This window comes from Oryza glaberrima, chromosome 11, assembly GCF_000147395.1.
Source record: "Oryza glaberrima chromosome 11, OglaRS2, whole genome shotgun sequence".
NCBI classification, from domain to species: Eukaryota; Viridiplantae; Streptophyta; class Magnoliopsida; order Poales; family Poaceae; genus Oryza; species Oryza glaberrima.
Window position 1 is genome coordinate 18666907 of NC_068336.1, and position 16902 is coordinate 18683808.

The following is a 16902-nucleotide window of genomic DNA, read 5'->3' on the forward strand; positions in this document are numbered from 1 at the left end:
CTAGGTGATATGGGCTCAAATATATCTCTATGAATGTAAATTGCACAAATGTAAATGTAACAAATAAATGAGACAAGAGACAAGGAATTTTTTACCGAGGTTCAGAAACTCGCCGGTTTCCTAATCCCCGTTGAGGCGAGCCCAACTCCACCGCTCAACCACGAAGCCACCGCACGCCCCCTTCGTCAAGGGGTGGGCAAGGTGGGAGCCGGCCCACGGAGAGGACTACCCAAGCCTCGATCACTAGGGTAGTTCTTCCTTCACTCCGAAGGTGGTGAACTCCAAACCACTCACAAACGGCCCGGGCCTCCTCCACAATCTCCTCGGAGAGGTCACCGGGCAACACCTCCACAAGCCGTCTAGGAGGCGGCAACCTCCAAGCGTAACAAGTCTAGGATGCTTGCCGAGGATGATCAAGTGCCACACTAGCTATAACAATGAAGCAATGCACTTGGATTGGCTTAACTCACTCTCTAACACCTCACTAGATAAACTAAGTGCACAAGGGTGTGAGAGCTCTTGCAAGGGTTCAAGATAATGCAATGGAGTGCCAAAACCTTACCCTTGCTGCTGGGGAGTGGGTATATATACCCTCAACCACCAAAACTAGCCGTTGGAACCGAAATCCCCAACTTTGTGCTCTGCCGGTCAGACCGCCGTTGTGAGGCCGGTCAGACCGGACTACTTTGTAACGGCTAGAAAACTAGCCGTTACAGGGCAATCATTGAGCCCACTCAACCTGGCCGGTCTGACCGCAGTGTAGTGGCCGGTCAGACCGTCCACGGCTCGGTTAGACCGCCGTCGGCTCGGTCTGACCGGTTGCGGCTCTGGCGGCTCTGTATCGCCACCAAAAAACAGACCAGTGCAACAGACTAGTAGGGCCGGTCAAACCGGCCTTACCACGCCGGTCAGACCGGCTAACAGACCCGGTCAGACCGGCCTAAGGCCCACGGTCAAACCGCAGGTCACTTTTCAGCTCAACCGACCGTTAGTAAAACGACGATATCTCTTGACTCAGGTCTCGGAATTTGGCGTTCTTGGACTCTATGGAAAGCTTATTCAAAGGGCCATCCAACCCATGAAAAATCCATCCAAGAAACACAACTTAAGTCAAGGATAAAGGGCTCACACTCCAAAGGATATCCACCGGACATACCCACAAGATGTCACTCACTCCTATTGGACATGCCCACTTCTCTCTTGGTTTAGGACTTGAGAAAACTCATCACACTTGGTTAGACAAGCCCACAAAATGCACCTACATGCATATGAACTAATATGGCACAAGATCATCCACAAGCTCGCTTCATAGACCCCTCTTGATAGTACGGCGCCTATCTAGCAAATCTGGTCTACACCAAACACCAAGACCGGGAAAAGACTAAGAAAACATTCTTAGCTACATTATACCTTTGCCTTGCGCCATCCATCTTGGGGTCAAGCTTGAGCCGAGATCAACACTTGTGACCATCCGGTTGAACCATGTTTATGCCGAGGTCTTGTCCATCCTTTGTCAAGACTTTATTCTCATCACAAGCTTGACTTCATTCTTGCCAACATGACGATGTCCTTGGCTTGGTGACCACTAACCCATGGTGTCATTCATTAGCCTCATCGTAGTGGGACCTATTCCTTTTCACACCTCAAAGGAGAACATTAGTCTCAACAAATCAGTTGTCATCCTTCACTTGATGACCAACCGGTTGCATATGAAAGATATGAATATGTTTGTTGAGTATTCATTAACATCACAAGTGTCATATACTCGTATGCAAGCTCAAGTGCAAAGATCCGATATAAATAATAGGTGAACAACATGGATCTAGAACATGCACAATAAATGTATAGGATTTGCTCCCCCTAAATATATGCATACAAATAAATATACAAGAGATGCAAGTGTATGCATAATTAGAGAATGACCAATGGGGGTTTATCCTATACATATAGAGAAGGCATATGCAATGATGTAGACCAACATAAAACATATACCTTCATGATCTCCATGTTCTCAATGTAAATGAGACTAAATAAGATAACATTTGAGTAAACATTAGTCTCACACTTATATATCAATAACATGGAAATCATATAAATGAACCTATCAAAAAGTAGGAGATAAGAAGTGGTACATATCGTTTTATCTCCATGCATTTCATCCTTGTCATGATTAAGGTCCATCACAAAAGAATGCATGTCTTCCACATCTCATTATCGGGAAAGAACCTAGTAGACAACTTATGCAAAAGAGAGGTTAATCCCATAAACGTCGGTTTATCATCTATTACCAAAGTAACAATTACACAAATTGTTTAATCCAAGATCTTTCAATCTTTTCTCTCTTTGGTGATGGATAATAACCCGATATAAACAATATAGAGAGATGAGATGAAAAATGATTTCAAATCAAGATAGAAATCTTATAATAAACAAAATATAGAATAAGCTCCCCCTCAAGATGTGCATACATATGGATATGAAGGAACGCATATGCACATAATCAATAAAGATCAAATAGGAAGCTCACACTATATTTTGGATCCACAAGAGAGACCAAGTTAGAATATGTGAAGTTTAATACATACCTCTCATCATTTTTACTTCCATATCCAAATGAGACTAGTCAAAGAAAGGCTCATAAAAACGTTAGTCTCATATAATTAGATTTATCATTAATTACCGAAACCAAATTAAGGCACTTGAACTTACAGGGCCGCGTCACCTCACCGCCAGCGAAGATAGGTTTTCGTTGGCGGCCCGTGATCCCCCCTCCCCCCCTATTTTTTGTGCTGGTGGTTTCACCTCGTAGCCGTCAGTGGAAAATTTTTCCAAACGACATGAAAAATTGTTTTCCTAGTAGTGCACTAGGCTGTGTTCTTTACATGTGGTTGAGAGCAAATTCCTCCCGCACTAAAAACGAAATGATTTGTTAGCGCATGATTAATTAAATATTAACCTTTTTTTTGAAAAATGAATCAATATGAATTTTAAGTAACTTTCGTATAGAATTTTTTTTTTTTTGCAAAAAACACATCATTTAGCCGTTTAAAAAGCGTGTGCATGCGAAGCGAGCGTAGTCAACTCGTTAGGTTCCTTGTGGTGGAACCAGCCCACCCAGGTTCAAATCTTATATTTGACATGGGTGTTCGTATTTACAGCTTTTATTCTTTCAGTGATAGGCGACGTACCCGTCAACAGTGAGACACCCGTGATAACTTTGTCAACTTAAGATATGTCGGCTCAGTCTTTCGGATGTGCTTATAGAGGTAGGGTGTACATGTGTGCGCTCATAGGGATGAGTGTGCATGCGTTATGGGTGCCTGTATTTGTACTATGCTTGTAAAAAAGCGTGTGCATGAAAGAAGAGGGAAGTGAGTTCCCCAACTCTAGATGCCGAAGTCAGCCAAGAAGTATAGATAAGGTTAAAAAAAGGTATTATCGAACAATGCTAGACAAGAACGTTGGTAGCAATATCACTATGTTATTCTTCAAAGGGTTACATGAATTTTCTTCATAACCAAGTCACAGAATTGCCTGTTTTCTGGATAAAAATTTGTTCAATGGGAGATTCGAACTAGCGCACACATGAACCAGGCTGCTGTTGCTGTTCTATAATAGTCAAATGTTATATATACATCAGACGGTACGAAGTAAGAACCATGCCGCACAACCGCAGACGATTTAACTCCAGATTTAAAGAGAAGAATGGTGCCATTTCTAGATTTTTTCTATCTATCGAAAAAAAAAGAAGAATTTCTAGAGCATTCGACAAATATTATATACAAAACTGAACACCAGAAGTGCAACAATTTGGCTACACTATCAGCACATCTTTATATACGATTTCAGGGGTGGAAATGAGGCGTGTGATTGGGCCACGTGGCTCACTGATTATTTAGGGTTAGTTCATCTGAAAATCAGCCACGTGTCCCTGTGCAATCTCAGATAGTCAGATCAGTAACTTCTCAAGCTGGCCTGTCTTCTCCTACCTGATTGGTCCACATGGACTTACAAAATGTTGACACGTGGAACAAAGACAAGATGCAGCCTGCAGCTAGCCTGCTAGCTACGCTCTGCTTTCATGGTTACAATCCTCTAGATACTTCCAAGCTCGTAGAAGTATAGTCAATAAATTAAATTAAGAACACCTAGATCCTTTGGATGATCTCAAAAATATTAACCCTAGAATAAACATTACACAGCGAAAAACGATACAGCACAAAATTTAGGAAAAACTAGGAGAAATACCATAAATTGGAAAATGAATAATGACATGTTATAGTGAAAAAATAGTTGTCAAAAGAAATAATAAGGCCAAGACTTTCTTTTGAGAAAAATCAACAATTCAAGTCTAGAGCCTAGATGCTTTTGAGCTAAGGGTACAAGCGGCTACCCACAAAAACCCACTTATAGGCTAAACTAACGTGCGAGCTCGCTTATTTTGATCTATAAATGGGTTCGCGGGTGACCCGCTTGCAACCCAATTTTGAGCGGGTCTTTGAAACTGGAGCTCAAAAAATAAATAGAGAAAACAATGGAAAATTAAAATGTAAAAAAAACAGATCTCTAAAATTGAAGCTCCAAAAAAAAAGATAACACAACTGAAAATCAAAATATGTAAAAAAAAAGGGAGCTAAAAAATAGAGAAACAAACCAAAATCCAAAATGTAAAATTTAACAGCGGAGCCTCCTCTACTGTGTTCCTTAAAAAAATCACAATGTAAAAGAAAAAGAAAGCACCCATGGATATCAGTTGCACTGTATAGCTCTGACGATTTCAGATGCTAGATGTGGTCGATTGACTATGATAATAATTGAAAATCCAACAGCTCGCAAACAAAATTTTCCAATTTATGAAAGCTACACGTAATTTCTTACTGAACATGCATTTTTAAATAACAAGTAGGTAACATAATAAGGCATATATTACTATTGTATTTCCACTCTCAACCTTTGATAATTAAATTAATTATGTAAAGACTTGCAAAATTATTCTGATCATGTCACAGGCTATAAATTTTGAAGCACGCCAACTAGCGTGCTGATGATTTTTCTAGTGTTAACTCGTTCACAACCTTATCAGCAAGATGAAGGGTGCACTGGAAGGAAACAAGATCCGCCTGAAATCAAGGCTTATCAGGCCATTCTGACATACTCCCTCCATCCCAAAATACTCCCTCCGTCCCAAAAAAAAAAGACGAACCTGGTTTCCGTGCCCAATGTTTGACCGTCCGTCTTATTTAAAAAAATTATGAAAAAAGTTAAAATGACAAGTCACGCATAAATTATTAATCATGTTTTATCATCTAACAACAATGAAAATACGAATTATAAAAAAATTTCATATAAGACAAACAGTCAAAGTTGGACACGGAAACCCAGGGTTTGTTTTTTTTTTGGGACGAAGGGAGTATTTGATACCGTTGACTTTTTTTATGATCTTTGACCATTCGTCTTATTCAAAAAATTTAAATAAATTTTTTTCTTTGTTGTGGTTTGATTTATCACTAAATAAAATTTAAGTGCTATTTATATTTTTAAGATTTACACAAAATTTTTGAATAAAACGAATGGTCAAAGATAATTAAAAAAAGTCAACAATGTCGAATATTTTTTGATGGAGGGAGTACAACGTAACCAAAATGCAGACCGCAAGATTTAAAGCCACATTGTGAAATTAATGACAATTTGGAGATAATATACACCAAAGTATCATACGTCACTAAAAGCCAACCAAATTTACCCTTCATGCACTGCTGAATTGAGATGCATAATCGTGCACACCCCTTGTTGAATATTATCTTGCCACTCATTATAATGTTCTATTCAACCCGACAAATTATTGTATCCATCAGATAGCAAAAGGAAATTAGTTGTTGCCTAACAGTAGAACCCGCTTAAAACAGAGTGGCTTACAGAATTAGCATGTTGTTATAGTGGCAGAAGATAAATGCACTAATCTACCCGACCACTTGTTCAAATTTAACAGAGCAAAAGGGGCCAACAGTTCTGCTGTAAAAAATGAGCACAGAACAGTCACTTCTGCTTTACATTTCAATGTATGACTCATGGTAAGAAGAACAGAGTAATAGGAGTATAAAGCAGTAGCAATTGAAAGGAAAAAAAATGTTCATCCAGACACATGCCATTCATCATGGCAATAACTAGAGGGCAAGGCAACTAGGCGAGGAGCTGCTCTGAAAAGCAATCTGACCTATGGAATTCAATTTCATGAAATGCTATTTAGAATTCAATGGCAGCACAAAAAACAGACTATTTAGCATTTGCTTGCAATATTTGCATGGCATATATTCAATCTATATTCAAATACCTCCAAAATATTTGACTCCCCTGACCCAACCATACCAAATGCATTCACATAAAATCTGTTTGTTCAGATACCATTTTAGTTAATAGACCCATCTATTAGAAGAAGATGAAAGAAAAAAAGGTAAGTCTGACCGCATTGATTCAAGCAGCAGGTCCAATACATCTGCAAGGAGACGGTTCGAAAGGTAAGTCGCCACATTGACTACAAAGAGCAGAGCCAACACATCCTTTGCATCTCTGTCTCATGGATTTCCCAAATTGATGAGATACATCAAATGTACGGGGCAGAAAGTTTTCTTCAACATGTTAATCACATTATCCCTTGTCCTGGTCCTATGACTGTTAATTAGAAACAGAAAATGTAAATAAAACAACAGATACAAGGTATACAAGACAAAAGGAAAGAGAGAGAGAGAATATACCTCCAATTAAAGAAGGCCTGGTGACAGCTAGTTCCATCTTCTCCAAAATCAATGCCAACTTGTTAGCGCACACATCCAATTCACTGGAGAACTGTCTAATGGCATCTGACCTATGGAATTCAACTTCATGCAATGCTTCAGCTTGTAAAACTTTCCACTTTGCTTCCGCTACAGGTAAAACGCTACTGCCAGAATTTTCAAGCATGTGCATATACATCTCTAAAGCTCTCTTTGTTGACTCCACATTGTCACGATCAGTCCTTTCATTCGGATAACATGGGTCATATCCTATATCATAAAGCTTTTCATGTTCCTCAACATCAGTTGCAAGAATTGCATAGTGCGGGTCAATATCTGTAAGCACAGAAAGTAGTAGTCATTAGGTCATATTTTTAACACACACAACCCAACAAAAAAAAAAACTATCAGGACTGTCTAATTTTGACAATCAAATACAAAACTAAATTTTCTCCCAAGTAACAAAATCGGTACAAATGAACTCCAGAAACTCTGGTAAGGGTCATTGTGATTCCATCATATGAGCTTAAAAACAATAACCTAACCCTCCTGTCTATACCAACAAATTGATAGGTTTTAAACAGTTTGGCATCTTTGGCATTTATGTTACCCACGATGAAAGATAGACGATTGTAATAATTTAAATTGTTTGCTCCAGGGGTTGTTCCAAAGGGGAAAGTATGTATACCATGTGCATAGAGAGATAGAAGCAAATCATGTTTCCGATCCTCACACATTCCTTCAAGCTCCGACATATAGTCCTCGCAAAGCAATCTAGCAGACAAGGCAGTATTCTCCGTAATCCTCTTCTTGTGATTGACAATCTGATCAAAGAGCTCCTTCACTTGGCCAGCGGCACCAATACAACGTATGTGTTCACAGGATTTGTTCCAGAGCAAACCATAGTTGATAACCATGAACTTAAGGTTTATGGCATGTGATTCATCCATCAGGTGATCATCTAGATCATAAACCTTAAGAACTCCAGCACGACCTTGTACAGGCAGACCTTGGCCCTCCTCTCCAGTGACACCCCCACTAATCTGGATACTGCTGGCGCTGGGATCGTTGATTAGTTTTTCCTCCTCCTCAGCAATATCCCCTGTGCCACTGTGAATCTGGATTTTGCCTGGGTTTGTGACCAGCTAGTGAATACTGTAAGCATCTGATGAAGAAATATATGGCATGACGTAGATCATGAGTGTCTTGTCACAGAGAATATCCCTCGACTGAAAGCACGCTCTCTTCAGAAGCTCCAAGTTGCTGACTCTGATCCATCTCCTGAAAGACCACTCTCTCGAAAAAGGGAAGAATACGTGATCATCCACTACCTTGAGAATAGGTGGTACACGGCATAGAAGACAGTCTTCCGGTATCGCGTAGCAAGCGCATAGCTGTCTACGGACCTGGATTGCGTCCGCTGTCATCTGCTCTCCCCTCATGTTGAGGTTGGCATCTGGGAGTCTGCCAGCCTCATGGCCCTGACCACCTCCGCTCATCTTCATCTTCGCCGATGAGAAAGGGATCAGCCGACAGTGATGGCGACGCGAGCAGAGGCGGAGGGAGCCGCTGCGACAGGATGAGGCGCCGCGGAGGTGGTGGCCGCAGTGACGAAGACGACGTCAGCGGCGATGGAGACGGAGGCGGAGGGTGCCGATGCGACGGAGGAGGCGGTGGCCGGGGTGACGAAGAAGACGTCGGCGGCGGAGGGAGCCGATGCGACGGAGGAGGAGGCGGACGAAGAAGACGTCGGCTGCAGAGGGAGCCGATGCGACGGAGGCGGTGGCCGCGGCGACGAAGAAGACGTCGGCGGACGCGGAGGCGGTGGCGGAGGGAGCCGATGCGACTGAGGAGGCGGAGGCGGTAGCCGCGGCGACGAAGAAGACGTCGGCGGCGATGGAGGCGGTGGCCGCGGCGACGAGGGGTCGCCGTCGCCGCAAGGAGCACGTCGTACGGGAAGGGGGCGGTAGGGCCAGCCGGAGCCCGCACGTTTTTCCCCTTCACCCCTCCTGTCTGTTACTCTCTTTTTTTTCCCCTCTTCTTGTTTTGCAAGATTTGCGCCAGGCAAGACAATTTGAACTCAAAACCCCTCCGTTTCGAATCCATGTTTGGAATTCAAGCAGTAGAAATGCCTTGAGAAACAAGGAAAAAATAATAATTAAAATGGCCCTTCAAAAACCCAGTTGCTTCAGCATTCACAACTACTCGAGTACTTCCTCCGTCCCCTACTCGAGCACTTCCTCCGTCCCAAAATGTAGCTATTTTTGAGGTTGGCACAGATATTAAGAAAGTATATGAGAATGATTGGAGGAAGAGTGTGATTGGTTGAAAGGAAAAGTAGGTGGAGAAGAATGGTTGTGATTGGTTGAGAGGATGAGGTAGGTGGAGAAATAGCTTTATTTTGAGACAAAACACTGTACTAGAAATAGCTATATTTTGGGACGGAGGAAGTACTATCTTGAGGAGGGGATGCCTGAAAATTCTACTACCCGACAGGTTGAACGGACTTGTCACTTGTCAGAAGAAGCCAATAGTGGATGTGACGAACCTCTCAAGAACACGCACTCTGACAAGGTTCAGACTTCATCAGAGCTTCAGTTATCAGTTAACCAGTGCCCGGGTACAAGACTACCGTAGGCTGTGTTTATTCAGCGCAAAGTTTAGATTTTGGTTAAAATTGGAGATGATGTGATTGAAAAGTGATGCAAATTCTAAGAAGAAATCTATTTTTTTTTAGTTTCCTTAACAACAACATTTTAGGAATTTACCATAGGATTTAACAGTGTACTATAATACAGTTCGACTTACTGGTCCCTAACTTGTGTTCTAAGTACTAGAAATAAGAAAAAATAAGTATGGATATTATTTAAGTTGCAATTAGCACCACAAAGATATCACCGGCTGTGCATACTTCATTTTGTAGTCATAGAAAATAAATATTTCATAAAAAAACAGCATACCTTGATTTAGCATGACACAGAAGCGTACATATCAGCAAGATTCACTTCAAAATTTATTGTGAAGTACACTGGTCCATCAACATGATTCATGGTAATCACTTCCAATCTGCAAATATTTGAAATTCATAGCAAGTTTATAGAATAGTAAAGTATAAGGTGGAAAGAGGAAGAATTAACACAAGTTACTGATGACAATGGGAAAAAGATAGATCTCAGCATTTTAGAGATAGACAAAATGTCAGGTTTATCCTAGTGAAACCTCAGACATCTTTTATAATACAAGAGGCATGTGGCACCAACTATTCAATTTGTGGTAAGACAACTTGATGAGAATTTATTTGTCCTTTGAACATACAGATAGGCAATTCGAGGAGGATTAACCTCATGTTGACTGAAATGCACAAAAATAAAAAGATACATTCAGGAATGCGCAAAAGATTCACATGTCTTTCGTATTAGAAGGAGAGCACAAACACTGCAATCAAATATTAGGACAAAGCAAGTGGGAGCATGAAGTAGAAGAGATAAATTGGGGAAAGGGAAAAAAGAACTGAAGGATCCTCCGCACTATTCAGATTTCACCCATTGATGGTGCGTACTCTAGCCTGGGACTAGATTATGCAACTTATTCAGGCCGTCCTGCAGCCAGGCTCTAGACTCAATAATATGAAAGATTGTAACCATGCTCTGTAAGTACATCAGCGATTCTGCGCTACCTACTTCCCTGGAGTTTTGTTCTTTCCACACCATCCAGGTGACGAGGATGTTTACAAAATCAAATGCATACTTAGGTTGTTAGGGATTTATTTTCTTGTTCATTCCCGTCAAATTAGCAGGAGTCAATGAGATAACTCAGTCAGGTGTCTGATCAGCAGACACCGAAGAATTACTTTCCATATTTGTCTAGTACAGGTGCGGGATAGAATAGATGATGATCGACTGATTTGATTCAAGAGCACAGCTTGCATTTATGTTTGTAGAACCTGATCCATTTCTAATAATAGAAATGGGAAAGGAAGATCCCTCTCTTTCTCAAAAAAAAAAAAGGTTCAATTATGTTTGCACTGTGATCTAACTGTCTGGAGAAATCTTTGAATCGCAAGGCAAGCCACATAAAGAATTTACAACCTGCAAACTTGAATGAATCCAGGAAATGTGAGATCAAAAGAACTCCAAGGCCACCATGCATCAGGGGCCGACAGATACAAGACAAGTTATCCAGGCAATGACCACCAGTCACAGCTTCAGAACCTTTCCAAGAAAAACGTAATGTCCCCTTGTTGTTTGCTACTTCGCTGCAAGTACCCAGCTTGGAAGGTCAATTGTCAATAGACGAAACAATGGGACTGCCATTACATCAGCTGATCAGCACCCCTTGAAAAGAACGAGCCTTCCTCCTGAAGAAACCATGCTGCCTTTCCAGTTCTTTAACTTCCGAACCACCTTTGTATGAAGAGGTTTGTAATATATCTTTGGAAGCCCTCTTGTGGACAAAGGAAGACTCAGGTATTTGAAAGGAAAAAAAATGAACTCCAAGACTAAACAAAGCTGAGGCTTCCTACAGCTGATCCTCTGTTTCCCAACAAAGACATGTAACCATGCTTTCTCTGAAGATCGGCTGATAGACTCAGACTTGCCCGAAGCCAAGTTGGATATCCTCAGTTGCATTTAGATCATCCTATTTAGGTAGAAGGAAATGAAAGACACATTTGCATATGCAGAATGCATTCAGGCCAGCCAGTATTGACCAAGAGGAGACAAAATTTCCAAGGTATCTGCTTTCATGAAGGAGTTAAGGATCCCGCTAGGAGATCTACTAGAACGACATATTTTCCCACCGGGAGACAACTGGAATCGGCAAATATCGTATATAACCATTGTGTCCAACGATCCCAAAACTGCCATAATAGAGTGTGAAAGGCTCTTTTGATATATATCTTCACAACAAATGTCATCCTTTTTGTGCCAGCAAACTCCTAGCTGCTGGCTGTACAAATTTGAAATTGTCATGGATACACCTTCTCTTGATGAGTGCATTCTGATCTGGCCAGAACAGACGAGGGAGAAGTTGAGTATAGAGTTGAAGAAATATGGAAGATAGTTCTCAACTTCCAGTGCTATCTCTTTGGGGGAGAAGGAATCAGATGTAGACATTGTTGACCAGGTGGAGGCTCCTACCTTGCAAGTTGTATAAGATCCCCATACTAAAGATGTTTGAACTAAAAAGAAATAGAGAATCGGATGAATGTAATGGTCAAAATGATGAAGAATCGTTGAGGGAAAAGAACAAGAAACCATTGGAAAGCAGATAATGCACAAAAGGAACAGCATCAAAGAAACTATAAATCTTAGAACACTGTGAGCTAGAGTTGGGTTAGTACAACACTTAACCATCAACAAATTCAACATCACTAGCACATGGCATAAGTAATTTATACCATTATGTGCTGTATATACAAGATAATTTCTTGGGGGAGACAACCCGATAGATAACAGGACAAAAGGTAATGGAAACTAGTAGAAGATCCAAGCGTTAAGATCAGAGGTACTTCCCTCATATTTTTAAAGGATTTTTTCTATCTTAATTGACATTATGAATTGCAATTTGTTAGTTCACCAACCACATAAAAGCAGCAGAACTTCATTAGAGGATGTTTATCAACAAAAAGGGAACAGAGATTTTGCTGGACCAATTAAATAATAATTGCATATATTGAGGAATATAAATATATAACAAAAAGAATATATTGTTTAAAGGGAAGGAAGAAACATTAAGAAAAGCAAAGGAGTCCTGCACAGCAAGTTTATAACCATCACATAATGTAAAGATGTAGGTTAAATAATGCCTCATGAAGAGGCATGCCACAAAATTATGCATAAAGCAAGTTGTTGTGTTTCAATCAAGCAGAAGATGCAAGAAGCATTGGAAAGAAATTTTTTTTTAATTGATGAGTGAATATATCATGTATGATATGCAAAAGTGAAAATATGACTTTGAATACAAGCTTCAATGAAACATAATTGAAGTGCGGCGATTGATTGTGTGTCTTTTGAAAGTTAATAATGCTGTAAGATAGTTTAGGAGGAACCGGGAAACTTCTACGGCCATGTCAAACAAGGACACAAGAGCACTCCTTTATACAGATAAGAGAAGTCAGTTCGCACCTGCGGTGAATTGACGGGACAAGAGGAGAAAGGGGGATGCGCCCACCAGCATCTCTGGGCTTATGTCGCAGCACGATCCTACCAGAGATACAGATCCTGGTTAAACGTTAGAATCGGGTGTCACAGCCCTCGCGAAAGAAAAGAGGAATCGGGAATTATGCAACTGAATGTCTGTAGAAGAACACCTCGGCGCATGCCCCGCTGAGAAGGCAAGGCAAAGACATCGCGGTTGCAGTCGTGGTAGAGCGCACAGCTCCCTCGCCGGCGTGCGCCTTCGAGACTGGACGGGGACTCCCGTGGGATCTTGACCCCACACGCCCGCCCTCTCCGGAGCACCGGTGGCCGGCGGGCCGACCTCTGGTACGGATCTAGGCGAGCCTAGCTGTGGCCGTAATCTGGCTGGATCTCGATTGGAGAGCGCAGCCCCACCCACCCAAAGCTCGCCGGAGTGCGCCAGCGAGGCGACGAGGAGATCGATCTGGGCTGCACCCGCCGAGGCCAGCGCTCCGATCTCCGGCGGCTGGCACGGGTCTCAAGATCTCTCTATAGGCTGCGGCAGGTTGACCGCCTCGCTACGCGGACGTCAGATCGCCACCTTGATAAAAACAGCCTTTTCTTTTTATAAATATAAACAAAAACAGCCTCGTTAATGGCATGTCTAGTTGCTTCAGTTTTTTTTCCCCTTTTTCTTTGGAAAATACTTACAATCAGACGATTTTTTGATTGCATCGGACATCTAATTGTAAGCATTTTCCAATTTTTAAGTTTGGACTAATGGATATGCAATGCAAAATAATATACTCTACCCTTTCTTCATATTTAGACCCTTTTGTTTAAGTTTAGATTTATTTGCGTAGACTTTTAAGTCGGCTTATTGGTTTATAGTATGATTTATAAGCCAGTGGATTTAATGTCCTAAGTTTAGTGGTGAAGTCATACATCTACCTCATATAAGCCGAAAAAATTTCTCCAAACTAGCTTTTGGCTTAATAGTGTTAGAGCGGCTTATGGTTTCATAAAAACCAAACGAAAAACCTGCTTATTTGTTTAGGCCTAGACTTTTTGGCTTATAAGTTAACTTATAAGCCTAAAAAATGGGCCTTAATGAGGCCAGCTAATTCTGCTTTCTTTAGAGATTATGCACCTTACATAGCTTGCTTCTGGAAAACGCTTAGATTAAGAAGTCCAGGATGAGCGCAAATATCGGACGTCTCCTTATCCAAACCTCTCGACCGCCTCTGTGCACACCTTTATCAAACACCTTGTTAATCGGGCTGAATTGCTCATACATGCGTTGGAGTGTGAGTGCAGCTAGCGCTTAAATAGTGCCCGATGATATACTCCCTCACCTCCAACTCACTACTAAATTTGATGTGTAGGCTTATAGCTAGTTATTGTAACTGCTCTAAATGTTTGGGAGCAGGGAAAAGAAAATGATCGAGAAAGATTGCAACAACAAATATTAGCTATTAGTATATGATTAATTAAAATTAGTTTTTCTAAACTTGAAAAATTTTAGAGAAATTTTTAGATATAATTTATTTACAAAATTCGTATAATTATTTAGTTGTTTGGGAAGTATTTTAATTTTTATAGGAATTGCTTGAGTTGGAGGATGACGGGTTTAAGTGGAGGATGCCATCAGCTCCATTTTGTTTCTAAGGCCTTTCACACTGCAAGCACCGGTGCTAGGGTCCTATCTTCAAAAAGAGGTCCAAAGACACTCATTCCCACAGTGCAAAGATCATATTTTGTGTGGCTTTATTGGATAGAGGCACTGTGCAAGTGCAAAGCAACCAACCCTACAACGGGCGTGGCTTCAGGTGGAGACCACGAGGGAGCGAAGGAAATAAAATTTCCTCACATACCCTTCGACCTCGAGCGCGTCGTCTCGCTGCCTCTCGCTCCCATCTTGCTGCAGCGCTCCGCCTACTCCTCCTCACCTCCCCACCTTCCGCCCTCCCCTCCGCCGCACGCCCCAGATCCAGGCCGAGCTCCTTCCGCCCTCCCCACCGCCGCGCCTCCTTCCCCACCCTCTCTGTCCCCCCACCTCCGGCGAATGTGGTGGCCGCAGCGGCGGATGTCGTGGTCGATGCGGACTTGACGACGGCGGACTCGGGAGCACCGGACCCCGGGGAGCGGCGGAGCCGCAAGCGCTCGCGGAGGAGTCGTGCAGCAGCCGCCGCCGCCGCCGCGAGGAGGAGGAGGAGCACAAGCAGGACGGCGAGGGGGAACCCCGCCGCTTCGGCGCAGCGTTCCTTTTTTTTTTTGGTTTTTGTCCGGTCAAAGGTTGGTTCTTGGTGGTGTGGATTCGGAGTGGCGTGCCGTGGTGGTGGTTGTTGTTGTTGTTGTTGGTAGATACTAGTTTGGATTGTTTATTGGAGATGGAGAAAATTCATATTGTTTCTTGTTTGGTTTCTCACAGATCTTCTTCTTCCCCTTAATTTCCCACATATTGGTATCTTCTTCTTCTTCTTGAGACCGCCCTGGATTGGAGAAGAAAATTGATGGCGGGAGAAGGAGATCCAGCACGGGAGCGGAGGAATCGGTGGTGGGAGAAGAAAATCGGTGTGGCTGGTGAGGATTTTGGAGGGCAAATCAGATTGTGGGATGGGCACGAGGTCACGGGAGGGTGAGGCGACGCTGCCCACAGTGCGCGTACCTGACGATTTCAGCGCCGCGCGCTCCCTCGCTTGGACTAGGTTATGCGTTGCTTTGTGTGGGGACGAGCACCCTAGCGAAGGTCGCGTTCCCTCGCTCGCGTTCGCTCCACGGCGGTGAAAATCCGAGCTGGCGCAACGAGATTCCGTGCCAGCTCGGTGAACTATGAGAGGCCTAACAGCATCACCAAGAGTTTCCCTAAACTACTTCCAAGATCTCCAAACGGGACTACCTATACATTTGTCGACAAATTTTCTCCTAAAAATTTGACAGATATAATTATAGTACAATCATAGTGTAATTACACTGTAACTTATATGTAAGTTTCACATAATTTTGAATCGTTAGATCTATTACAAGATTTGTTTTGGTGAGGAAGAAAACAAATCATAGCACATACATATGTGAAAGAATTTGTTCCCACGACCTCTATTTTACCGAAATAACATGTTACAGAGAGATTTTTAAAAGTTACATATAAGTTACACTATAGTTACAGTGTAATTACATGCAAGTTACAGTGTAATTACACTACGATTGTACTGTAATTACATCTGTCAAATTTTTGGAGAAAAATTTGTCGCCAAATGTATAGCAAAATCGTCTCCAAACTAGGTCCCAAAAATTTTCAGACCCCAGTCCCGTGTTTTGCGTTCTCCACAAGTGGGAAAGGCCTCCTGCTCCCAATCCACCGAAACCAGGCACTTTTCACGCGCTATCGAGATGTTCGCGTCGCCCCTTTTGATTCGCATCGCGACGTCCTGTTGTTAACGAGCTCGTCCGCCACTGGCTTTAATTCCCATCTTCGCTGGCCCCCGATTCGCACCCCCTGCTAGTCGACGGATTGATTTGTGCCACCAACGAACCCCGATTCACGCCGCTACCATCCGTCGTGAGCTCGTCCACTGATGGATCGATTCACGCCGCCATCGAACCCCAGTTCGCACCGTGCCCATCTGCCGCAAGCTCATCCACTGTTTGGTTGATCGTACTGCTGCTGCTGGCTGAAATACTACTTGCTGAAAATGTATTGAGCTGATGTTGCTGCCCAGGCAATGAATTCCATTGATGGCAACTCGACTGGCTAGATTTCTCCACGGGTTTTGGCTGTTGGTGATGAAGATGAGTCTACCAGTCCAAACAATCTATGTGTAACCATTGTCGATTTATTCCATGGTGTAGGTGAAACTTTTTGCCCATGAACTTTGTTCTGAAGTTGTGAAAGCATGGTGGCCCTGAACTTACGAACTTTGTTCTGAACTTTTGGTGGTACCATGGTGATCTTGTCATGTTGTACAATTCACATATGTCAATGATTTCTCAAGTGCCTATCCCTTGAATTTTCA

The 16902-nt window shown here is 42.4% G+C and overlaps 2 protein-coding genes across 4 annotated transcripts; both read right to left on the reverse strand.

The window, feature by feature from the left end:
* Nucleotides 1-3263: 3263 nt before the first annotated feature.
* Nucleotides 3264-8275, reverse strand: LOC127755746 (uncharacterized). The gene is made up of 4 exons (XM_052281408.1): nt 8177-8275; nt 7459-7915; nt 6753-7106; nt 3264-6669 (listed from the first exon to the last, which is right to left on the reverse strand). The coding sequence occupies exons 1-4, from the start codon at nt 8273-8275 to the stop codon at nt 6641-6643; spliced, it is 939 nt and encodes a 312-aa protein (XP_052137368.1). The 3' UTR covers nt 3264-6640.
* A 2827-nt stretch (nt 8276-11102) lies between these two features.
* On the reverse strand, nt 11103-13495 carry LOC127754760 (uncharacterized). 3 transcript variants are annotated; one of them, XM_052280331.1, is made up of 4 exons: nt 13081-13495; nt 12896-12991; nt 11909-11949; nt 11103-11773 (listed from the first exon to the last, which is right to left on the reverse strand). In XM_052280331.1, exons 1-4 carry the CDS (start codon nt 13088-13090, stop codon nt 11459-11461), a joined length of 462 nt encoding a protein of 153 aa, XP_052136291.1. In that variant the 5' UTR covers nt 13091-13495; the 3' UTR covers nt 11103-11458. The 3 variants fall into 3 exon arrangements, with proteins under 3 accessions (XP_052136291.1, XP_052136290.1, XP_052136289.1); XM_052280330.1 differs by having other exon boundaries at nt 11103-11949; nt 12896-12973; XM_052280329.1 differs by having other exon boundaries at nt 11103-11949.
* Nucleotides 13496-16902: the final 3407 nt, after the last annotated feature.

Bases quoted from the DNA above. Each gene is read 5' to 3' on its own strand.
- LOC127754760 (XM_052280329.1), bottom strand. The intron at 11,950-12,895 runs GTGCGAACTGAC...ATTTCTTTTTAG, and splicing joins GTCCCGTCAATTCACCGCAG to TTCAAACATCTTTAGTATGG.
- LOC127755746 (XM_052281408.1), bottom strand. From the start codon at position 8,275: ATGAAGATGAGCGGAGGTGGTCAGGGCCATGAGGCTGGCAGACTCCCA. The intron at 7,916-8,176 runs GTCCGTAGACAG...AGTATTCACTAG, and splicing joins TGACAGCGGACGCAATCCAG to CTGGTCACAAACCCAGGCAA. The intron at 6,670-6,752 runs GTATATTCTCTC...TCTAATTAACAG, and splicing joins CAGGCCTTCTTTAATTGGAG to TCATAGGACCAGGACAAGGG.